At 39.7% G+C, this 24,993-nt stretch overlaps 2 protein-coding genes across 3 annotated transcripts; both read right to left on the bottom strand.

The window, feature by feature from the left end:
- Positions 1–521: 521 nt before the first annotated feature.
- Positions 522–16,266, bottom strand: LOC121960918 (glycogenin-1-like). Of its 2 annotated transcripts, XM_042510813.1 has the most exons (8): positions 16,180–16,266; positions 14,082–14,217; positions 13,606–13,780; positions 13,355–13,517; positions 4,909–5,035; positions 2,139–2,355; positions 1,725–1,763; positions 522–1,489 (listed from the first exon to the last, which is right to left on the bottom strand). In XM_042510813.1, the coding sequence occupies exons 1-8, from the start codon at positions 16,184–16,186 to the stop codon at positions 1,340–1,342; spliced, it is 1,014 nt and encodes a 337-aa protein (XP_042366747.1). In that variant the 5' UTR covers positions 16,187–16,266; the 3' UTR covers positions 522–1,339. The 2 variants fall into 2 exon arrangements, with proteins under 2 accessions (XP_042366747.1, XP_042366748.1); XM_042510814.1 differs by lacking the exon at positions 1,725–1,763.
- Positions 16,267–18,434: 2,168 nt separating this feature from the next.
- On the bottom strand, positions 18,435–24,410 carry cpb1 (carboxypeptidase B1 (tissue)). The gene is given in 12 exon segments (XM_042510378.1): positions 18,435–18,803; positions 19,111–19,195; positions 21,218–21,420; positions 22,389–22,479; positions 22,612–22,722; positions 22,812–22,916; positions 23,025–23,126; positions 23,206–23,305; positions 23,409–23,521; positions 23,524–23,535; positions 23,834–23,909; positions 24,309–24,410. Coding segments are annotated over 12 exon segments (1,251 nt in total). The 5' UTR covers positions 24,374–24,410; the 3' UTR covers positions 18,435–18,615.
- Positions 24,411–24,993: the final 583 nt, after the last annotated feature.

Genomic DNA, 24,993 nt, shown 5'->3' with positions numbered 1-24,993 from the left:
ATTATTCCAAACCAAATATTCATAAGACAACATGTCACGTTTATACATGAGGGCATTTAATAGAACCTGCACTTAACCCTAATATTGTGAAGGTTCTATTAAATGTCCTCATGTATAAACGTGACATGTTGTCTTATGAATATTTGGTTTGGAATAATATAAATATATTATATAAAAGCTACTTCCAATAATTTGCAAAACAGTTCACAGACTGTTTACAAAATACAAATACAATCTTTACAAAAAAACTTAATTGAAAAAAATGTTAAGAAATATTTATTTATGAACATTTATAAAAAAAAATTCTCTTTTAAAATATATAATGATATTACGCTGTCAGTTATTGTCTTGTTGAGCTTAGAGGGGATGCACACACCAAATGGGTCAAATATATGCTTTCAAGGTCACTGTAACCTTTTTTCTTTTTTTTAATGCACAAATACAAATAAACATACTCAAGTGGTATCAAATCCACCGAGACCTCAGAGATGTTTGAAGGAAAAAAACATCCTAAGCAAATCTTTTAACTTTAAATGATGTTTTTATTATTTCCACATGAAAGATTTTGTGGTGCAACCAACATCGTGATCAAATAAACACTAGAAAGTTAAAAATCTAAAGTCCTACAGAGAAGCTGCTAGTTAAGAACTGATGGGATGATGGAAATAAAGACAGAGCAAGACACTAAGGCATGGAGGACCTAGTAAATATGTATGGCTAAATGACCATACTATGGCCGTCAAAAGGTGCTGTAAACAGGTTTTTCAAATCTATGTGAAACAAAGGCTGTTTCAGTTCAAAAGCCCAAGAAACAAAACTGAGAAAGGAATTATTATTAATGCTCAGAAGACTGCTAGATGACTTTATAGTAAAAAAAAAAAAAGAAATAATGAAGAATGTTTATGTAAGTGATTGCTAATCTTACACACAGTTACTATTGACTCCGTTTAGCTCTTGTTTACATTTCCTTTTAACAAAAAGAGCCCTGACATGAAAAAAAAGAATTTTGTAATTTTTTTTTATTCATGTCATCTTAAATCTTTGCTGATTCTTCACAGTGTAGGAGAACAGACACCTGTGGAAGGGTGAACTGAATAACAGGCTTGCATAGACGATTAAAGCCGTTCACATTATTTAAGTTTTTATTTAACATTTAAACGGCGCTGTCTTTGGAGTTTGGTTGGGGGTAATGCTGGTGGAGGGAGTGACTCGACTGGTGTAGTTGAGAGACAGCTAGGGAGGGACAAATGCAAGCTGTTTTACAGTATTTTCTTGAAATACCTGTGGTGCCAGTTTGTTAAACTCAGGCGCTCTTTTGATATCCCGTTTCCCTGCTTCTTTATTTGAGAAAAGTATCAAGCTTTTTCTTGATGTTGTCAAATGAGTCCTTTCCCATGTAGTCTGCTTGCCCTTGCTCCCATTTCTGCTTCCGTTCTTCTGAGGACATCTGAGGCTCGAGTGCTTGCGCAAAAGGAGCCTCGTTCGTACCCTGAGAAAAAATATAAACTAGTTAAAGAGCGAGGAAAGAGTAAATGAAAAAATATCACATAATTTGCGCTCACTGCTTTTTAAAAAGCATTGAACTTGCCATACGTAGCCTCTCCAAATTAATGGCTGAAGGCAAACACACACAAAAGAGGTAGAATAGCAATAGCATTAAACCATTCGCCAGCAAACTATTATTTACTGCTAAGCCATTACAAATCCTGCCATTGTCACCGTACCTGTGCACTCTCAAAAGTGACCGTGTCACTGTACCGGGACTTTATCAGATGAATAGAAGGACAGAAAAGAGGTATATCATCCAGAACCAGAGCAAAATAAAAAGGTAAACAGTGAAATAAAATAATGGTGAAAATAACATACAGTATGTGTCAGCAAAATACATGTATTCACATAAATATGATACAACCTATTTCCAAACATACAGTATTTTCCTGAATTCAATCATGAAACACAGTTAACGATATTTGGTTTTACAGAGCTGGAAAACCAGGTAACCTTGGTCAGCGTGTCGATGATCAACAAAGTCGTCACACACTGCATAATCGATTATTAATTCTATTAATCTTCTTGCAATGTGCCGTATAAACGCAATGCCGTAAGAGATTTTGTGAAAGGGCAAATAAACAGTTCACCTCCACACATCCGGAGTAGAAAGGCTGGTCTCCGTATTGCTCCTGCAGCATGGGCACCACAGCGCTGGAGAACAGGGTCCACCACTCCACAAGGAAGGTGGGGTGTGCCGTGGCCTCCTGTGCACTTCCCGTCATCTGTTTGGATTTGGTGTCGAATGTGTAACTCCACGGCTTGGTCTTTCCCAGGAAGTGGACCACCTTGGCATTGCCACCATATCTGAAATGAGTAATAATGAGAATTAAAACGTAAAAACCCTAAATACCTTTATTGAAGATGCTTTTTTATGAATCGTAGCTACACAGGTGATTTTCATTTTTTAATATCATAAAATTATCCCATTTAAAGCAGCTCTATTATCCCTTTTCCTCCAAATGAGCTCTGGTTCTTGAACCACTTCCCTTCAGGATTCTTGTTTTTATCCAGGGAACCAGACCGTTTCTACCACTTTTGGGTGTAACCTTTGTAACCAAGTATCTCTCGTCAATGAAAGCCGTTGCACAATACAGAACGAATGTAAACAGTAGCAAAATGGCAGACAGCATCGGTTACCTGCAAGCTTTTTTTCTTTTATAACAGATATTTGTTTTTATCTTTATAAAAAATGTGCAAAGTCCAACTATTCATAACTATTCATGCACCCTCTTTTTTGGTCAATGTCTCACTTAACGTCTCTGTTGTTGCGTGCTGCAGGAACCAACTTTCCGGACCAAATAATTTTAGGTCAAAATGCTGCGAATACTTCAAAATTAGGTGCAGGAACCAGAACAGAACTGGTTCCATATTGGTGGAAAAGGGGGGTGTAACTTTGATGATCAGCTGATCAGCGTCCACTGTGGCTACAGCAATGAGCTAATGGCAAGGTACTTTTGAGTTTAAACTATTGTTTAGTATTTAGCTACAATGCCAAGTTACTGCAAAAGCAGCAGAAGTGGAAAAGAGTCAAAGTCAGCAAAGTGACTCATTAATATCCGTCATATAATGATATTACCACCCTTCATCCCAACACAAATTTATACGAGATCTGTTTTAAAAACAGGAAAATATGTCTGACAAAAGGCATATACAACAAAACGTATAATACGACATACACAACAACTACAAATACAACAAAAATGTAGGAACTTCAGTCGACAGAAAGTTGCATTGTACATGTTGCAGCATGTTGCATTCCTAAGTACCGACCCTGCAACACAGGTCGCTCTCATGGTCTGTGGGGAGTGGGACTGGACTCCACACACACACACGCACACACACACACACCATTCTGCCACGTCCCCTTTGATCATTCATGAACTGGTTGTTGGGAGGCATCGTTGCAGGAATGACAGGTGCGCTGTGTAAGGTAGTGCATGAATACATGTGGATCCATGCATATATGTGGTCGCAGCTATTGATACTATGTGCCATGTATGATATAAACAATTATGACAAAATTAAATAATTTTTTCAACCAGCGTTGTATCCTAACAGCATGTGTAGAATTTGTAAATGAACTGTGCTAAACTTCCCTCCAGTTAACCATAGATTGTCCTGTTTCCCCGCCAGTCGAACTGGCTCTCAGGCTGTTGCTCAAAGTATAGACTGTACCGCCGCATTTTCATATTGTCCGCCACCCATGCCATCACCACTGACACAAGGAGTATAAAAGTGGATCAAGAGGTAGACCTGACCCTCTGTTTCTCTCTCAAACTCAGACCAAACTCCAATCAAACTGCGGATCAAATAAAAACAAGATTATGTAACTGCGCTGCCTATTTCTTCACTAAAATGTTTTCAGAAACATTTCAATGCTCTGTTAGTTATAGTAATGAGTTTGTGAATAGAAAGGCCATACTGTTTGTCCATCTGTCTGCTGCAGGGACAGACTAGTTTTCTGAAAAGATGATGTTTCCAGCGGTGAAATGCTTCTTTAAACAAGGTTTTAGCAAAGTGCTGCTGTCCTGGTTCATATCGCAACATTAAACAAACAATCATTTTAAAATAAGATACAAGGCTGTAGATTGTGTTGTTGTGGTATTAGCTGGTTTATACTGGACTACACTGTAGTAGTGGTTTTAGTGCAAACCCTGCCAACCCCTGGAGATATGGACTACTTCTCAGTATTGGCAAACTGCACATGAGCATAAATAAACCTGAATCTGGCCCTGGGGGGTTTGTTTTGTTGTGTTTGCCAGACTGCTTAAGCACCACTATTGCTGACAGCCAACAACAAGTAAATACATGTTTATCACCCTCCTTATCCCGATTTGGTTGCCAGGGAATGCCGAACCTAAGAGCTTGTTGATGGGGTTTGTTTCTATGACGGAGAAAGGTTTAGCCACAGAGGGGCAGTGAGGATGGGAGGGGGAGCTTAAGACGGAGTGCACAATGACTTGTCCTAAAGGCAAACATAAAAGGTCTTTAAATATCCACTCTATTTTAGGATTTGGTTCAGCTGTTGGGAGCTCAGGGTGGATATCCAACCCAGCGCCGGGGCCTGCTGGGGGGATGCTCCGGCAGAGCCACTGGAATCTCGCTGCTCATCTCGCTCGTAACCTGATGTCGTCACGATGTGACTACACGTTCATGTGATCGAGTGTCTGCTTACAAACTGGCCCTCCACCTGATACCCCATGATTTCAGTCACATTGACAGACTCTGCTGTAGTATAGTACGACTTTCTTTTGAAAGCACGTACTGTATCAACACCCAAACATCTCCAGCTACTGTGTGATATATATCTATATATATTTCTTTTTGGAAACATACCCTTAGTAGACAGACACTTACTGCTTGAAGGCTGGAAGGTAAGTGTAGATGGCTATGCTGCTGAGGTTGTAGATGAAGGGGAGGTGTTTTGATATGTCAGCTGTTGCCCAGTCGCTGAAGAAACCATTCAAAACACCTTGGTCTCCTCCTGCAAAAGAAAGGGGGGGGGGGTCAACATATGACAGTATATTAAAAACATATTGTGCTTATTAGGTATAACATGTGTATCTCTTGTACTATAACTTTCAGAAAAATAACTTTCTCATGTTTGCTGAAATTGCCACTACATCCACACCTTAGTGCATAAGACAGGGTACCTGTGAATGAAAACTGTGGTCCTCCTCCTGTGCTAGAAGTGTCTGAACGCAACTGTTATTTGTGTCATTTAGGGGTTCACAGATTACTGGCCTGGCTGAAATTTCTTAAAACGTGCATATTACAGTCAAACAACACCAGAGAGGGCAATACATGCAAATAAAATATCAGCATGGGAGGAACATTTACTATGTAAAACCTCAGGGAGTTATTTTTATACACTTATTTTATTTTTAATTTAACGATTTAAAAAAAAAAAAGTTGCAAGGAACTTTCTGTACGATGTTGAAAGATGAAGTGTTGATTAAATATTGCTAAAAGAATTTAAATAAATCACTGCTCTTGACTTGAGACTGGCTCCAAAAAAGAGTAAATCCCCACAGAGCCCCATGTTAAAATGCCCAACTTTACAGCAAAAATAAATATTGTTTACAGCCTGGGAAAAAAAACATTTCTGATCTCTCTAGCTAATTTAAACATTTATGACAACTGTACAGGGGGTGAACTATTTTGCAACTTATCAACATACATTTTATTAAGGCTTAAGAAAAAAGATACTTAAGGCTTTGAGTGACACTATGGGCAGTCAGCTGCATCCCTCGCTCCTCCACTGAACCATCGTCTCACCAAAATGTGGTCACTTCTGGCTCCAAAATACAAAAATGGCGACAGCCAAAATGCAAAACTCGAGGCTCCAAAACAGTAGTTTACCAACCAAAAGGGTGGCTGTAGCAACGTCCATTGATTAAATATGAATCAAGCTTCTGTTACTGCATTGCCTATTTCTCAGCTCAAATGTTTTCAGAAACATATTTCAGTGTTAATGTTCAGCTGTAAAATTATAACGTTTTTGACGCATTCACCGTGTTAAACACGTTGAGCTGAAACTAAGCAGCTCACTTTAAAGCTAAACAGTACACTAAAATATGTTTCTGTAAACAGTAAAAATTATCACCCAACTTCTATTTAGAATTTATGTTAACAAACATGATTTATATGAAATTATACCAAACTTTTGACAGAAAAAATAAATAGAAATTATAAATCATATTCAATATTGTAAAGATTAATTTTGAGGAAGTATCACATACTGGTATATGTTAAAATTCTTAAATGAGTTTTTTTTTATTATTATTATTTTATTTTTTCAGTGGCAGCAAATAATCACATATGTGGTCCTCCTGGGTCAAATTGACCTGGTCTGGTTTCACTGTTTATGAAACAGTAAAGTATAAATTATTACCCAATTCTATTTCAAATCTTCTTAGCTAAAATACACTTCTGTTTGGAATTTAGGGTCCAAAAAAAAGGAATTATTTCCACTTTAGTAAGGATTAGAGAAACATATGCTGATGGATTAACACAGATTGGTATATATCAAAGTTTAGCCAGAAAATTGTTTTGATCCTGTTGTCCTATAAAGGGCCAAAACGGACCTAGTCTGATTTCACACTTTACAATGCAATGCTGCTTTCTGTAATTCAATGATTCTGTATCACACCTTCTTACCCGTCTTCATTTTAACTCATTATCACTAGCTTTACACTTCTTTTTGGAATTTGTGGTCAACAGACCTCATTTACATAAAATTATACTACTTGTTTTTGAATAAAATAAGCATGACGTGTTATTTTGAATTATCACAGACTTGTGTATGTGATTTTATCTGTGATTATCACAGACTAGTATATTAGAAAAAAATTGCCTGGGCAGTTGGGGCAAAATTGAATGCAAAAGCAAAGCAATTGCATTTACAAAAAAATACTAAAAACAAAACAAAACAAGATAATAGTTTCATCTGTTGCAAGTGGTGCAGTTGGGCACACCACAAGGTGGTAGCCACTATGTTTGTAGATGTGGGTGTGTGAGTGTGTGTGTGAGTGTGTGTTTACATGTGATTTTAAAATCATATCAGAAGCACAAGTGTTATCTATAACTCAGTTGGACCACTTATAGGGCTGCTGTATCAGTGTGTGCATATGTGTGTGTGTGTGTGTCAAATTGACCCAGGAGGTTCACAGATGCTATACTTGCTGTTTGACTATTGTGACACTTAAAGCAAATATGATCAAGTTATTTTTAGTTAATAACTGTAGCTTCAAACTTTGAAACCAATTAGAGTTAGTCAGAAATATCCACAAAGCTTTAACAGTTTAATATCTCTATCTGGATCCATAAAAAAACAGGATGTACATTTAATGGTTACGCACGTTACGCAAGACAGCAACGCAGTGACATCACAACTGGGACATTTGCTTTTTATTTGCCTCCCAAAGATTATAGGTCACATCAGATTTGGGGTCTCTAATGAAGCTTGTTCTTGTTAAGGATCCCAGTGAGCAGCACCATGTTTTGATCTCACTATAAATGGTATTTTGAAGAAAGTGTTTTCAGGGATGGAAAATTTCATTTATCTTCAGGTCAAAGGAGAGAATAGCTGCGCTTTTTGTCTAATTTATTTGCATTAGCAGCGTGAACATGCTGTGATGAAGTCTGTTATGGAGGCATAACAGCTCATTTAGCTTACAAAGTGCTTTGACAGGTTTAACGTATGACTGGATAGCTTCTTTGAAAGAGGAAAAACTGTGTGAGAGTTCAGTCAAATGATCTGCACACCTGTGACAGCCAGATTAATTAGTCTTTCCGCTTACGCTCTATATTAGTCAGCAGTCTGCTGAGATCAGTCCAGACAAGCTGTTGGAGAAATGTTCCCAGAAATTCAGAGCACAGAGATGGATTTCCTTCATTTACAAATTACTGGCATCATTTGAAATAAAATTATCTGACTTGCTAGAAGGAATGGGCAGATGTGAACACATTTCCCTCACTGGCTATAATCCCTGGGTTTCCAATACCAGATCGTATGAAGGAATGCATGAGCAGGGTAAATTTATCGTGATCACAGTAGCTACACAGAGCATTTAAGAGACAGGCTGTACATGTCTGTCACGTGTGCATTACTGTCACCCTACTCTACCCTGAAGGCAAAATATCAAAGATCAGTGTGTTGTTGAAGGGCCCAGGGGGTATATATAGGAGGGCTGGGTTCTTTGGCTAATCCACCACAGCGCTGAGGATTTATTCATCTCATACTTAACAAGATTGATGGCCTGCTATTTGCTCACTGACCTCCAAAACTCCACTCAGTTCAAAGTCAAAATCTGCGTGTCAGCGTGCCATTAGGACGCAGTATCAAAGCCTGTTAGCAGGCAGCACTGCTAGCTTGATTGCTCTGTTCTGCCCTGAAATCTCTCATTTTATTTGCAATCAATGGGGATATAAAACCCAATTTCTCACATGTACACATAGTAACTTTGCACATCAAATGTATGAATGTGTTGTATAACATGTTGTCTTCTAACTTCATCACCAAATGCAATATTAAAGGGACAGTTCTTTCCAAAATACATATTTTTCCTCTTACCTATGGTGTTATGGGTCCACACTGTTTTGGTGTGAGTTGCAGAGCATTGGAGATATCGGCCGTAGAGAAGTCTGCCTTCTCTCTAACATAATGGAGCTAGACGGCACTAGCATATTTGAAAAACTTAACCGCAGTATCTCTTTTCAGAAATCACGACCCAGTTTCTCAAAAATAATCCACAGACCTTGTTGTTAGCAGTTTCATTAACAACTATTTCTTTTCTACTGAACTATATCACAGCGCAGAAAGAAAGTATGCATCTACTCAAGCAGCGCAAAATGTAAACATTAATGGCGTCCTCCTCAGTTGAGCAAGCTAGCTCAGTGGTGCGAGGTGAGCTAACAGTGCCATCTAGTTCAATGACAACCGAAAAAAGGTCAGACATCTCTGGGCCGATATCTCCAACACTTGGCATCTCAAACCGAAACAATCAAGATTGATAAACAGCACTACAGGTAAGAGGGCAAATATGCTTTTACATTTTAAGTGAACTGTCCCTTTAAAAACCTCAACAAGATAAGTGAAATCCACTAAAAGTGAATATTGTGGCAAAGCTTGTACAACCTCTTTATTTAAAATCTAGAGAAGTCCAACATTTGCTCTCTTAAGTTTTGCGTTGGTTGCTCTGTAGCAGCTAAATGCTCCACTATGTTCACCTGCTAGTTGCCAGTGTTGTCCATCTGTCATGGTGCTGGGCTGGTAAATACACAATAGGTTTATCAGAGCCTTTTTTCACTGAAAATATCTACTTGCTTTGTCTGGAAACACTGATGAGAGCAGTGAGACCAAAGAAAAATAAGCTGCCAGCCACAAAATAAAAACAATGAACTGAAAGATGCTAAAATGCTCCACAGAGCTGAGGAGAACTGTTGAGTCTGGGGATTTTTTTTTCCCCCAAAGTGAGGTATCTGAATTGAAACGCAGGTATTGTATCTTGCACTTGTTTTGAAATTTACAAGGATCCCCAAACTTATTCATGACTGCTCAACTTTAAATAATACAGCTAGACACAAGTATTTAAAGTGTTTTGTCTGTGTGTGTGCTGGAAACTTGAATTAACATTGCCCTCTGGGTTAACTCTCATTTTAAAGTTTGCTCTTGAGTTGCCTCTGCTCACAGGGGCCCGACTGGAGGGCTGGACAGCCACTCGCCCTTGCTCAATTTGGCTAATTTAGAACTTGGGCAGCCCTTGTCATGGCGGTGGCTTATATAAACACAGAACTCAGGACAGTTTGGGGTCCAAGGAGACAATTGACGTTAAGTAGGTCAGTTACACGTCAAGTATACAACCAGATCTGAATTGAGCTTTTTGTTTCAGTGAACATCTCCTCGGTTACATCACCAAATCTGAAACTGGCCAGCCAGAATACTGAATTTTGAAGCCAAGCAACAAGACACAAGCTCATTGACTATTCATGCCGCATTGCTTCACCTTGCTGCCATACAGCAAGTTATTGGGCTGACAGTGGCACACCATGAGATGTTGGCATTTAATAGAAGTTTGACATGTAGCTCTCAAAAAGCACAGGACTGTACAGTCTGCGAAACCGCAGACTGCTGCAGTTTAAAATAACACACATAGCTGCTGTTTGTCCGAGCCCACAACCTCCACTGGGGATTTCAAACTTAATATGGGGCTGAGTGTCTTCATTTTGAGGGGATGAGCAGAGCTCAGCAAGAATGTGCATCTAACTCTGCCAGTTTGTCTTGGCAGCAGACAACACTGGAGCCACAGATGCAGAGATAGCGCCTCCGGGTTCAACCACTGAAATTATTTTCCTGTTGTCTTTCCTCAGCAATTTTTCAATATCAACCATGACCAGCAAAGAGCCATCCTGCAAACGTACATCATGTATTCCTTATGGCAGAGTGGGACTTAAATGCTAAAGGTCAAAGCAACTTCAACTCATGCCCCAGTGCACATGAAAAGACCATCCATGTCTATAAATAAGACAGCTTTACTCATTAGCATGCCATCAGGCATACGGACACTAACATCCCATTGAAATATTGAGAATAAAATACAAAAAAATGACACTAAAAATTGCAAGAATCTATATGACAAGTAGGCATCTTCCCTATTAAAAAAAAAAACCAACAACAACAAAAACGAGGACAACAATGTCTTTTGTGATGGGAAAATTCTGCCAACAAACACTTGTGGCAGCCAGAATGAGACGGCACTTGAAAGCTTTGGCCAGTATTAAGCAAACTAATTGGTTTTTCCAGTGAACTTTGGTTGGTGGAATCTCTTTCACAGTATCACAAGGAAAACAGCTTGTCATTTAATCTTTAAAAGGTTCACTGCTACTAACAAGGACAAGACCCGGCTCTTGCAAGCCTTACTGTAAGTTACATCCTGATTTGTTTATCCCACAAGCATTTCCTTTGTTTAGTGGCATTTAAGGTCACAGCAACTTGAGAAAATGTTTGATTAGAGCTCAACTGCTATACAGGCAGGTCACTTAATAGCTTTTTCCATGAAACTTCATGTCATCATCATGTAACCTAAGTATGAAACTTCAGTAATGTAATTATGACTGTGATATGTGGTCAAAAGCTCTAAAAAAAAACCTAAGCTAGTACCTGAACCTTGAGTTGGGACCATTTTTTTTTTAAACCCAGTGATGGCATTACCTTATTTGTTGGCTGAATAATACAGCAGAAAAATGCTCAAGAAATATTCAGAATAATTTTGATTGTTGGGAAACAAACAAGCTCGTCAGAAAGAAGCTACTTATGAACAACAGGCTCATGCTCGTGACAGTGCGAGATGTAAACACTAGTGGCGTCTCAGTGGTGCTAGGTCAACTAACAATGGCTGCATGTTTTCCTCTGCGCGGTGATACGGTTGGCAGGTGAAGTTTGTTAAAAAAATAGCTCCTACATCAAACTGCTCACAACAAGGTCTGTGGATTATATTAGTCGTGATTTTTTGGAAAGAGACATCGCCGTGCGTTTTCCAATTTTTTTTTTTTGACGTTTTAATCTCCACGAGCCGAGTGCCATCTAGCTCCATTATATTCACGAGAAGTCAGACATCTCTACAGCTGATATCTCCGACATTATCACACTAACATCAGAACAATCTAGATTAATAAATAGCACTACAGGTAAGCTGAAAATATGTATTTTTTTAATTTGGGGGTAACTGTCTCTTTAATATTATGTACTTACAGATGTCAGTCTCAATAATATAAGTTTAGTCTCTAGTTAAAAAGAAAATGGAAAAACATTCTTAGATTTCTCATTAAAAACCTCTCTGCAGTTAAAGTTAACATTAATAGACGCAGTATACTCTCAGCGATGAAAACAGTAATCTATTAATACATGTATAAAATTTCAAAATATGTAAAATCTAGTTGTGAGTGATCAGGTATCAGGTTTTGGTTTTACATTTGCTAATATCTGAAATATCTGCTATCATAGCATTGTACAAAAGTTCTTAGCTAGTGTAAAAAAGAGGTATGTGAGGCTCAACTGCAGTGAAGTAACTGTATACTTTAGCAAGTCCAAGTTTTTAAAAGGTTGATAACAAAGCTTACTGTGAATGAATGTTCTGTCAGAAGTGGAAATGGCTGAGTCATGTTGGGATTCAGGCTGTTTCATATAATGTTCAAAAACTGCTGTAACTTTTTTTCCTGAATAACCAAGTTGGTGAACCTGCAGCATTTGAGAACCACAGCGCCCTGCAGGTATGGGTCTATGATCTTTTCAGCTGCTCAGTAAACCTGATATGGAGCCAAAACGATGACCACAATTCAGTTACAGTACGCCTCACAGGAGAAGAACTTCTGAATGTCAACCAGTGCTCTGTGCAAAGCACGGCCTCTCAAATTTAACTTCCACCCCTCCCCAGTGAGCCCCTGAGAATAACTCAGCAGAGCTAGACAGGCTGTGACAGGAGCGCCTTGTGTCCGCGCAGTAGGCTTGATAAAGGCCTTACTTAGAGCAAAAGATAAACAAGCTCGGTTTAACATCATGTTACCAAGAACTCAATGTTACTCAAAGCTGGTCAACACCTTAATGTTTGAGTATGACTGAAAAAAGATCGCTGGCACCTCAAACTTAGTGGTGGTAAACCAGAAATGTCTATTTTGAATGAAACTTGTAAATGGCACAAATACATTTTATCCAACATGAACACGTAGCGATAATGGGTATACTGAGTTACACGAATAGCTGGAAATACATTTATTTGCTTTCTGTCAAAGATAAGATTAAGCGCGCTCTTATTTCGAATATGTACGTTAATTATGAAGCGACAGCCAGATGACGGTTAGTTTAGCACAGCATAAAGACTGGAAAGTGGGGGACATTGGTAACGTGGCTCATCCCAAGGTTCAAAACCATCCAATGAGCACATGTAAAGCTCATCAACCTTTTCAGGTTGTATTTTTTTTTCTTTAATTTAAACAAATCTAACATGTCAAAAAAACAAGCTCCTTGGTTTTATTTGATGGTACATGTTGTGCTAGTATCGATTTTTCATCCAAGTCTTGGCCAGAAAGTAAAAAAAGTGTTGTTTTTTTTAAATGTTAAACTATTTCTTTAGGGAATTTAGAGATGCAACATTATGATTATTGAGCATTTTCAAAAATGCTTCAGTCTATAAAATGTCAAAAATTCCAAGTCCATGTCTTCAAATTACTTGTCAGTCTAAAAACCACACAATCACTTAAAATAATATTTAAAATATACAGCTTTAGAATATGTTTATCAACTTACCGTCAAAGCTGCCGTGTTCTGTGCAATACTGAAGCAGTTTGCCGTAAGTCTCCATAGAAGGACGGAAAACAAACACACCGGAGTTGAAGCAGTCAGGCCAGCCAGGGTCGGGAGCAGCTGACAATTCTTCTCTGTCAAACAGCTCATCTATATTTGAAAGCACCTAGGATGCAGACAAACAAATATAGACAGTAGATAAATAGTTACAGTCTAACATCTTCAGGTTTTTTTTGCGGAGGCAAAATGCTCACCAGTGTGTCTGCATCCATGAAAACACATTTGGAGTAATGTGTGAGGGTCCAGCAGTGGAGTTTGGTGAAGGTGACGCCCAGGTCAGGCCTCTTCATCATGGCCAGGTGCGCCGTGTCGCCGCTGTCCAGGACGTCCACCAGCCTAACCTCATCGTAGATCCGTTTCAGCACGGTCCTAATAATTTAAAATAGTGAAGAATGAATCAGCATCAACAATACAGGTGGAAAACACTGATATTATTTCTGGCTTGGACACACAGAAGGTAATCATGTCGTGTGTGTGATCTGCAGGTGATTTAGGTTGTTAAGCTATTGATTCTTTTTAGCCAGAACGTTTCTTGATGATTAGTTAAAGCATCCACTTGTAAGCTTTTCAATAAAAAAAAATAAAAAAAAAAATAGACAAGGCTGGACAAGAATGCTATCAGCTGTGATATAGAAATGTTGCACCACTGGCTGGAGGTTTGGTTTCTTACTGGCAAGGCTCTGACATCTGTGGACCAATGAGTGCCACCAGTTTCCTGGATGTATTGTGGTTGCGGAGGGACTTGCCCAAAACCATGGCACCCCGAGCATAGCTGTCATTGGTAGCCAACGTCACAAAAGCCTGGTCTGTAGAAGAAAGAAAATTAAACAACAAAACTGATTACACTCAAAAGTAATTGATTGTTATCACATATATAAAACATTTTTAAAACATTATATTCAACATTACATTTTTTACAGATGAGAAAGTAATGTTTGGACACTTCTTTGATGGCAGACTTCTCTAATCTTAGAAAACCATATCCTGATTGATCATCTGGGGTTTTTTTCTCTATTTTGAATACTCTTCTTTGACTAAATTCCCCCAAATATCTTACCAAATTCAGCAAACAGGTTTAAGGGCCAAAGAGCAATATGCAAGGCTTTAAGACATTTCAGCTTTAAATGTTTTTTTCTGCAATTTAACTATCTTGTCACTATTTTGCAAATATCTTGACATTAAGTCTTATCTTTCATGTTTGGCCAGCAGGAATGTAAAGCAAGACGCCTGTTGAAACACGTAAAAACATCAGGCAAATTAACATTCCCATCAGTCCATAGGTTTCAAACACAACCGGCATTTCAAATACCTGAAAACAACTTGAAATACCCCACACCACGGCTCTGCCTTAAGGGGAGATTTCTTACTTGCTTCAAGAAAACTAAGACTTTCCTACCAACTACCTAATTAAATGTCTTGTTAAGGTGAATTTTATTTGCAGTGTGGTGCCTACTCTGCAACACCACCTCTGACGGCCTGGAGGAAAATCTGTCATCTACCTGCCAACTCAGGTCTGAGAACAATGACTCGCCTGTGAGAGAACATATAAAGTGGGGACGATGAAATCAACCAGGCAGCTCGGGACTTAGTGTCACTGTAGCATGCGGGCCAGCATGAATCCCACTTGGATTGTATATCAGCCTCTTGATACTGTACTTCCAATAATGGGCAAAGAAAGCAAGACAGTCAGTACAGTATGTATAAAATGTTAACGGTGGTACAGAGTGCAGTGTTTCCCATCTGAGATGCCAGGAAAAGTTGCTCAGTCTCACTGGCTGCAAACAGGGACACACCCCCTGTTCCTCACACCCCTTTTTCAATTGGTACAAACAGTGCTGTAGTATTCATGCACGCAACATACAATGAAGTTCAACTAATGCAGTGAAAAGGTAGTTTAAGTGGTCTGTAACAAAAAAAAGTCAGCTTTTATCAAACCAACACGGCTCAGTCCAAAATTTTGTTCCATAACAAAACTCCTCTGACATGATTTTGACATCAGATGATTTGCAACCACTAGACTTTATAGTGATGTTTGTTCAGAGAGATTAATCTCATCTGTCACTGGATTTACATGAATGCCTCTGACTGCACTGAATGCAGAAAAAAAAGTGTCCATGTCCCAACCTCAGGCTGCAAAATCACAACTTGTACTTTCTCAAGTAACATTACATCAAAAGTGGGAGTTGGGGAATCATGACAAAGTGGCACAGCGTTTCTAAAACTAAGGCGCAGGGACCTGAAAGGGGTCTACTTGCTAAATTGTTTTATTTTGCCGTTATGTCTCATTAAAAGATGTCAACAAGACAGATACCTTCACAGGAATTTTACTTGGAAAACTGTTCTTAGACATATAACAAGGGTTTATCAACTTTTATGTTCTTAGTTAACATGACACAGCCTGTGAACCACTCAGTCACACTCGCACTGTCGCTTTTGGCTTTAAAACAGGCTATGCTAACCATGTTGCAGCTATGGCCGACAGCAGTCAGCTGGTCACTACAATAAACAGCAAAACACAGATGGATACACCATGTACTTTTACGCGTTGGGCCTTGAAAAACTCTCCCAGCTTCAAGGAGACTGCTGCCAAACAAACATTGTAACCAAACAGGCAACTTTAACGACCGACAGCCATTTTCACATTAACAACGCACTGATATTAAACTGCAAAAGTTCACGAGACGTTTGAAACTTCACAAACAAGTTTTAGCCTGAAGGAAACGAGTGCGCAATTTCTCGGTTAAAAAAAAGGTTAAAATGTTACATACCAGCCATGACTGAAGAAGTCGAAGCTACTTTGTAGCCTGGACTCGGACACACGGCAGCTTTGAGTGGAGAGGAAAGGACTAACTACATCCACAGAGGTGGATTTATACCAGCGTGACAGTAGCCAGTCACGTGACGGTGTCCACACACCCACCTGCTCCCAACACGAGCCTCCACACCCCCCGGCAGTTCAGGGAGTTCAACTATCCGCAGCTTTACAAAGTGTTCAGTGTCAATGTAAACGCACAGGTTAGTTTAAATATCCTGAAGAGACTTTTTGTACTCGTGCAAAACTTGTATTTTGTTTACAAGTGGTTTCAAGGGGGGGAAAGTGAAAACTTATCTTGAGTCAGATTTAGTTTCACATTCTGGGTTCATCACTCTGCAGCCTTGACCTTTGAAACAACCATCATGTTGCTCCCTTGGCTGGTATCAACTTTATTCTTGATGACAATGTGGAGATGGTGATGATGCTCTGTAATGCGGTGCTGAGATCAGGAACAAGATGTTCCTTATTGTACATTTGGTGTTTTGTCGCCATCTCGTGGAAAAAAGATGATGAAGCATGACAGTGACAATATAAGCAGAGGTCCCTGGGCCTCTTATATACTGTGTAACAGTATGTGAATTATTTTTAGTGGTCCCAGTTAAGCTCTTGAGTTTATTCTCAGGTCAAGTGGTGATTTTGACATGGGACTGACACTGGGAGGAGGAGGAGGGGGGGTCAACTGTATGCATTTATTTCATATATTTAATTTGTTTTTAAATTATATATATATAAGGCAAATGTACTTAACATGCAAATGTAATGGCACACTACCTTAGCTGTACTACTAATTTAGGGGAAATGGCAAAACAGGTTGGAGGGACCTAAAAATCCTTTTAGTAATAGAACAACTTTTAAGGTACAGTGTGTGGGATTTAGTGCCATCTAGTGTTAAGGAGTGCAAATTGTAACCAGCTGAAACTTGAAATGTGTGTGAACTCCTGGTTAGTGTTGTTTCAGTGTTTATGTTCAGGAGATTTGTACCAGGAACCGAATTATCCACACAGGACTCTGCCTCTCCAAAACAAACTGACATGTTTTAAACCATAAAAACACTGAATGAAGCAGTTTCATGTTACAAATGAGTGGTTTTATGGTAAAGATCAGCTTGTTGAAGACTGGCCGCTAGCCCAGCAACTGCTAGTGTGTGATCACCACTATTCTCTCATAATTAAGATCCAGACGTTCAGGGAGTTTTTACCAGGAGCCGAATTGTCCGCAGAGGTTTCTTCCTCTCCAAAACAAAAGCACCACGTGATTTTTAACAGGTAAAAACACTAAAAGCAGTTTCAAGTCACAAATCAGTTTTTCTCCAATGCTGACATGTCGCTAGCCCAGAACACGCTAATGTTGGCTCAACTTTTTTTTTTCTGATCATTCACAAGATTTTTACTACGGTGCAGACAAGGACCCTCTTCCTATGTAGATATAAACACCTCACTCTAAGGAAATGAATACACAACATTTCTTGTTTTTAGGTGATTATGCACTTAAGAAAACATACTTATTATACTTATCATACCATATTCCTTTTCTGCCAGTATATCCTCCTAAATCCTACACACTGGATCTTTAATTTACAAATTTGCATTCGTCATAATGTTACAAAAGCAATCACTGACATTCTACCTTCTGCTTCAGAAATGTGTGCCAGTGCGGTTAAACACCCTGCTGATGTTTGGCTCCTTTATTTTCTCCACTCAGGCAAATGCTTGGCAGCGTGGAGACGCTACCAGGGAGTTACTCTGTGGGTGTCACGTGCTGTGCTGCTGGACAAAAATCCTTAAAGACCCCCCCCCCCCCCAACCTCCACCACTGGATGAGTGCCAGCAGAGCAAGAAGGATCAGCAGGGTTCAAAGGGGCTGATACAGTAGATTAGTTGGTGGTTTTGTTTCTTGTGTGCCTTTCTGATCGAGAAGCATTGTCTAGTTTAAGTATGCAAACATCAAATTGTTCACACTGGATGGTTTGCATTGTTAAAGTTCAGTGTTTCATTATGTTTTTATGGATCATGAAGGATTTTTAAAACAAATTATTATGAAATTTCTGTTGGCAATTTTCAAATTTCCAAGTCTATTAGTGACGGACTGTGAAGAGCGTTGATTTATACCCCAAACTTACACTGTTTTGTATAATTTCATCCAAATGACAAAAGCTCAGTCCATCAAACACTACATTATCATATACGTATAAAATTTTGATTCACCATGTGGGGATGGATCATTGATTTTATTGTTTGCACTCATCTTGACATTCTGTCAAGCACAGCGAGGAAACATGGCGGGTGGTGCCCGTATCCATGGCTACGGGCTGGAGATGGCTGAGAGGTTGGAGGGGCTGGGGGCTGGTAGAGAGGAGCTGAGTTGGCAGGGGTCCTGGCAGCTCCGCTCTTTAATAGAGGTTCTTCTGCACGTAGGCGGCGATGTACTTGACGGCCAGCATGGTCTCCTCGCATGTGGGCTTGATCTGAGACTCGGGCAGCAGGAAGCCATAACGACCAGTGTCGCGCAACTCGAAGGTGTAGGAATACTTCACTCCCAGGTCGTAGGCCCAGTCATCAGAGCCTCCAGCGGCGGGGTCTGAGGGCAGAGGAGGAGAGGGGGATTATTCAGAGTGGGATGTGTTGATGACCTGGGACAGCCTGCATGTGGTTTCATAGAAATACTCCATTCGGCCACCAAAAAAAATCCTTTGTTTGCTAGAAATCACTCCTGTCCTGATGGGTCTTTTGTTCCCTTTAGAGGCCATATCTCTCCAAAGAAGAGTGTGCATCATAAACGCATCATAATTCATATCATTGTAGGTGGGAAATAGACTATAAAGCTCCCTCTCAATACACTATTTCCCTATGGAGGCCAATGCAGCTGCATTATTTACTGTACTTACAGATGGTGGCAGCACCGGGTCCACTGGTGTAGCGAGTGCCATACAGACTACGCAGAGCAGCAGAGGCTCCCTCAGCAACCTTCAGCTGGAGAAGGAACAAAAGTCAGAAGTGTTGAAGGATCGAAGTGAAGGTTTTTGACCTTAGAAAGTACAGAAATGTTCATCTCTGTTGCTTAATACGTTTATAAATCTGAACCTTTTATTCCTGAATTGATAAACTTCAGAGAACATTGAATATATCCACCTTATTCCTACCCCCCTCGATACCTTGCATGAATTTTGGGTGTGACTTTTAGTGCTGAACCAGTGTTTTCCAACAGTAATGGTACATAGCGGTATACTTATCTTTCCTAGAGCGACACACCTGCTGTTCTACTCCAAAGCAACATGATTATACCACTGCCATCTCTGACAGCCATCTCAAAGCATTGGTTGTCTTTCCTTTTTAACTAAGCACTTCGCTTGCCTTGCTACGTTAACATACTGTTAAATTTAAATAAGTCCGAGCCTAACGTAAGCATGCACTCTCCTGGATGACTTGTAAACATTAACACATTCGACGAACATTTAACATAATGCTGTATTAATTTTAGCGCCATGTAAAGTGGATAAACAAGATGTTTCCTGGCTAATGTTCTGCTTTTCTGCCTTAATGATGCAGTTTACACATTTTTCTAATTGCTAAGTTGTTAAATCAGAGTTGTAGTGACCAAGATTAGCCACTTAGACGACCATAGACGGTCAAAGTGACTAACTAGATAACTGCTACTTTCGTCAACTCTTCCTTCGACTCCAAAAGATTTAACAGGATTTGAGGACAAATTTTAATTGACGAATAAATCTACCTTGTACCTTGTAGGAATAAGGTAGAGATGTTACCTCAAAAAAGTTAGCTAACATTTGCCACTATGTGCTAGCTAAGTGGGTCATAGCAGAACAAGTAAGGTCGTGTCAGCAAAATACCGTGTAGAGTGTAATAAATTGTGAACATTGCTTTTCATTACTTAATTATTTTAAGATTGTGTTATTAATTGTCTTAAAAGTCAATAGTTTCGCTTTAAGGTGAAAAGACTAAACCGAACCAAATAACTATTAATATACAACTGGCAGTAAAGAATAGTAAATATATGTTTGTTTGCCCTGCAGCATCCAGCCATCCATTACACTTGTTCAAACAAAACCTTTTTACTTATATTACAGAAAATAGTAAAACGGCTTCAGTGAGTTTCAACAGGAAATGAAACCCCCAGAGAAATGCACAAGCAGGAAATTATATTTCTGGAAGAGCAGATGAGTTATGACAGATCCCCGGAGTTCTTTTGTTCTGCAAAGTGTCAGAAGAGAGCTTAAATTACGAGTGAGTAATCGAGAGGCAGAGACATGCGAGCTGCCTCGGTTAGTGTGAGAGCTGGAGCAGGGGTGTGAGTGTTAACTGTACACCCCAGTGAGAGGTAAAAGAGCCATGAGAATGAGGCATATGAGCGGGGAGTAAATGATTTGCAGCAGCTAAGTGTGGCCTTTAGATAAGACTCATTATGGGACTTGGTTGAATTCTTGCCTAAGCTTTTGGAAACACCTTTGGTGAGATTATAATCACTTTCTATTATATTCATATTATATATATATATATATATATAAAAAACCTTTTGTTCCGAAAGTTTTGTACGCTGCTATTTTTTGCATTGAGATGCACACCTCACTGGTGACGCTCCACATGATACAGACATTTTCACACACTATAGTCTGCATCTAATGAGTGTGAATCATGTCATTTTAACAATATGCTACCAATATATAAACCATACAGTGACACAAGCTACTTTTACATTTGATACTTGTCTGCTGATCATGAAATAAAAAGCCAGAATGATCCAGAATGTAACACGTCTACGTCTGATTCAGTTAATCTATTGTTATTGCGTTCCCAAGCACATTTCCATGAAAGCCTGTATAAAAGGCTGCCGCACGATAGCGATACATGTGACACTGCTATGATGAGTAATTATACAGTATTTGTGACTGACTAAGCATGTTAATATAGTCACTGTACTTATTCAGCTGTACTGTATGCGCAATATAGCATTTACGACAGATTAAAATTACTTACCAGCTCGCTGTGGTGGGCAGCCAGCTCAAAGGTGTAGGAGTAGGGGAAGAGAAGCAGCTGGGAGTAGGAGTGGATGGTGATGTAGGCCTTGATGGTGGACTTGTTCCTACGGATGAAGTCGGCAACATTCTTGACCTCGATCTCGGACTCAGGTTTGTACCCACAGAAAGTGTCGCTGCAGGGGTTGCTGGAGGCTCCGGTGGCTGTCAGGAAAATTACATTGTTGAAAACCACTGATACATACAGTTTTCACTTCTTTTTTTCTTCTTCATTGTTACTTTGCTTAAAGGCACACATTCGCAACGTACATACGGACTTCAGTTAACCTGCCAAGTACTTTACAGCCCGTGAAAACAGCTGTATAAGGTCATATGTTCATATGGTCGTCATAGGCCTACCTGTAATCTTGGACCCGAGACCTGATCCAGGGCACTTGCAGGTTCAGGTCCATGTTTTATTTAGTCAGTCAGGTCCTTGTATCATTATGTGAAATACCCAAGTTGATTTTAGAAGAACTGGGATCGAAAAAACTTTGAACAGCAGTGCAGATTAGTTGGAGGAAAGGTGGACACCTTCTACACTGCACTGAAACAGAAGCTACAGAAAATGTCTCAGATGTCTCTCCTCTTGGACATGCACCAGATTGGGTGTTATTTCCCAAATTTCCTGGGTCTATTAGGACGCAGGTCTGTCGTTTTGGATGTGTGAAGACCTCTACTTTAGACCACAAATGTAACAGAGCACCTGCGTTAGAAATGTTGTAAATGAAGATTTAAGGATGTTCATAATAAAAGATGCTAAAGTTGCATTGCTGGAAAAGTGGGATTCAAGGTTTCTTTTTTTTAAGACTGTTTTGAATTTTTTTTTTTTCCCTTTACTATATGATAAAACAGATTAAGTGTGACGGAGGAGAGAGAGGGGATGACATGCAGCAAAGCACCAAGGATTAGAGTCAAACCCACAGCTGCTGCAGCAAGAACATAGCCTTTGTACATGGGGCGCACGCTGCACCTGGTGAGCCACTGAGTGCTACTTAAGGTTACTTGGGTGTGACTCAAACTAGGCACTGAAAGTAAATTCTGTCTCACAGAAGCCCTGCATCTCTACAGAGGTGCAATATAAAATGCTGGAGTACTTCTTTAAGATAAAACCATGTACATGTTGCACTCACTGCACCAGCCAGCGTCGAAGTTCCTGTTGGGATCGGCACCAATGCAGCTGGATCCAGACTTCCTGGAGCGAGTCTTCCTCCACATCCTGTTCTAAAGTCCCCAACCCGACAAAATAAACTTGTCAGACATGCATTAAAAAAATTAACTCATTCTTTAAAAAACAAAAAAAGCATTCTCACTATTTGGTTAAATTATAAACTGATGCTTGGAGGTGGAACATACGCTCTTGTGGGTGAAGTCGTAGCCATCAATGTTAAAGACGGGCAGAACGTAGACATCCATCTGGTCGAGCAGGCTGGTCATCTGAGAATCACTGCCGTAGGTGGACAGAGCCTGAGAAAGATTGTTCAAATATCCTGTGCTGTAACCGACTGAAGCCCCTGTGTTAATGCTTGCCATGCCCATCCAGGTGTCTTCCTTACCTCCTTGACAAACCACTGACAGAAAGCAGGAGAGATCCACTCTCTGGCGTGGATACCACAGTCCATGAAGATGGCGGGCTTAGTGGAGCTGGACTTCTTACCGAGCTGTCGTTAAAAGTAATCATAAACATTTGCTAAATCTAATCGATGGTATATATATTTCAAAACAAGATTTTCAACACAAGGCAGACTGATATAGTGGGTTTGAAATACCTTGAGGACAGTCATGGGGCGTCCCTCGTAGGTGTTTCCAATCACCTGCTTGCTGATCAGATTAAGGTTGGATGAGGCAATGGAGGAGATCCAGGACTGGACCTGAAATTAAAGGGGAAAAAAATAAGAATAGGAGATAAAAGTCTGCTCAGGGTGAAGTTTGCGACCTTTTTTCTCTTACTTTGTCCCAGCTGTTGTACTTGGTGTAGCTGTGGGCTCTGGGAGAGGGCTTGTTGTCAGCCTGGCCGTCGACAGCGGACTGCAGATCCTCAATAAGGACCCTCAAGAGGGATTCAAGTGTTAAAACATTGTGTGAAAAAATAAAACTTGGTGTCTGATTGAGTGGAAAATGCTTTTATTTTGTACATTTTTCTGTTGACTTACTCGTGCTCCATGTCACTCTGCTGCAGCATGGTGTACACTATATCCAGGTACATGGCAGGCACGCGGATGTCCACATCAATGTCAATGGCCACCACCTCAGCGCTCTCAGGGCTCTCCAGAAGTCGACCTGCAGATGGCGCCAAAGTCAAACACTTGAGCGGTTTGAGCTCTACAGACATGAAATCAACCTCTCATTTAACAAACTGTGAAAGATTTTGTCATTGTGAAGTGAATATGAAATACCAAAGATCCACTAAATACAGACAGTTGATCCAAGCATTAAAAAAAGGTGCAATTCAACATGATGTGCATATCTGAATGAGCATTTTAGGCAATTTTCCCAAAAAAATAGGTCCAATTTATCCTCCTCTGCCATTACCAAACCACTTAAACCCTGTCGTGAATAAAGAAAGCATTACACGTACATCGATGCTCTTAGCCAGGTCCTTAATGAGGGTCACATGTTCATCGAGCACAGGCTTCAGACGGAAGACTTTCTCTCTGTTGAGAAAAAAAAAACAAAGAGATGTTATATGGTACAATAGTCACAGTTTTGTGGTCACATTATCGGGAAATGTCTTTACTACACGGTAAAATAATACTGTACATGTAAAAAATGAAAACTGCACAACTGCTGGCCTTTCACAATAATACGTTTTGACTGTTTGGGGTTATTGTTATGTAAGGATAGATTTTTTGGGTGAAGTATTCCTTTAACATTTGCTAATACTGTCTTACAATACATAGCGGACAGGACAGATACCTGGACGGACGGATAGCCCAGAATGTCATCATGACTAGTTATGACTAGCACTGCAATTTAAACATTTTTAAAGCAACAGTGTTTCACATATAAACAGAGTATGCTGTCTTTTTGCTTCAACAAAGTTAGAGATTTACCCCTCGAAGCGAGTGATGTCAGCCAGGGCAAAAGCCACCAATCCGAGAAGCAGGAGGACCTTCATGTTGTCAGTGAGGCTGAACTCACCGCCTGACAGCACTTATAACCCCCGACCTGCTGCCCGTCCACCAATCCCCATCTGTGATGTCATACATCCTCCCAAAAAGCCACCTGTTATTTTTAGGTGCTACGTGGAGGAACAGGGCTGACATGATGCACAGTCAATGATTAATCGATGCTAGAGGTGCTTAAGGGAAACTATGAGCCAAGGCCACTTGATTTTGATTCCTAATAGCTACTTCATCTTAGATAAACTGTTATTTCTGGATGTTTCGGTAACTGTGACACATTGTCATGACTAACCAGCATGATTTGTCTCTTTTTATGATTAGATAATGAAAAAAATCTACTTAGTGCTGTGATTGTTTTTCATTTTATTCATATTTTCATATATTCACAAACAGTATATTTACAGAGTAGGAAAAAAAAAATTGTTTAAATACCACAAAGACAACCACCAGAGATATTAACAATAATCACCCTGCCTGGAGTGTTTGTGTCTGATTCATACAGCATGTTGCTCCCAGACGAGGCAACATTTCAGCATTTCAACTGTATTATGCAAACATTTAACCACATATAGCATACAGGCACACGATATCATAGTCCAATATGTTATAAACC

The sequence above is a fragment of the Plectropomus leopardus genome, chromosome 21 (assembly GCF_008729295.1).
Source record: "Plectropomus leopardus isolate mb chromosome 21, YSFRI_Pleo_2.0, whole genome shotgun sequence".
Classification (NCBI taxonomy): Eukaryota; Metazoa; Chordata; class Actinopteri; order Perciformes; family Serranidae; genus Plectropomus; species Plectropomus leopardus.
This window is presented reverse-complemented; position numbering and strand designations above follow the sequence as displayed.

What these genes read in the sequence shown, in the direction of transcription:
- LOC121960918 (XM_042510813.1), bottom strand. An exon ending in TCATGGATGCAGACACACTG is followed by an intron (nt 13,518 to 13,605) that starts GTGAGCATTTTG and finishes TCTGCATCCTAG; the next exon opens with GTGCTTTCAAATATAGATGA. An exon ending in AGAACACGGCAGCTTTGACG is followed by an intron (nt 5,036 to 13,354) that starts GTAAGTTGATAA and finishes TTTCTTTTGCAG; the next exon opens with GAGGAGACCAAGGTGTTTTG.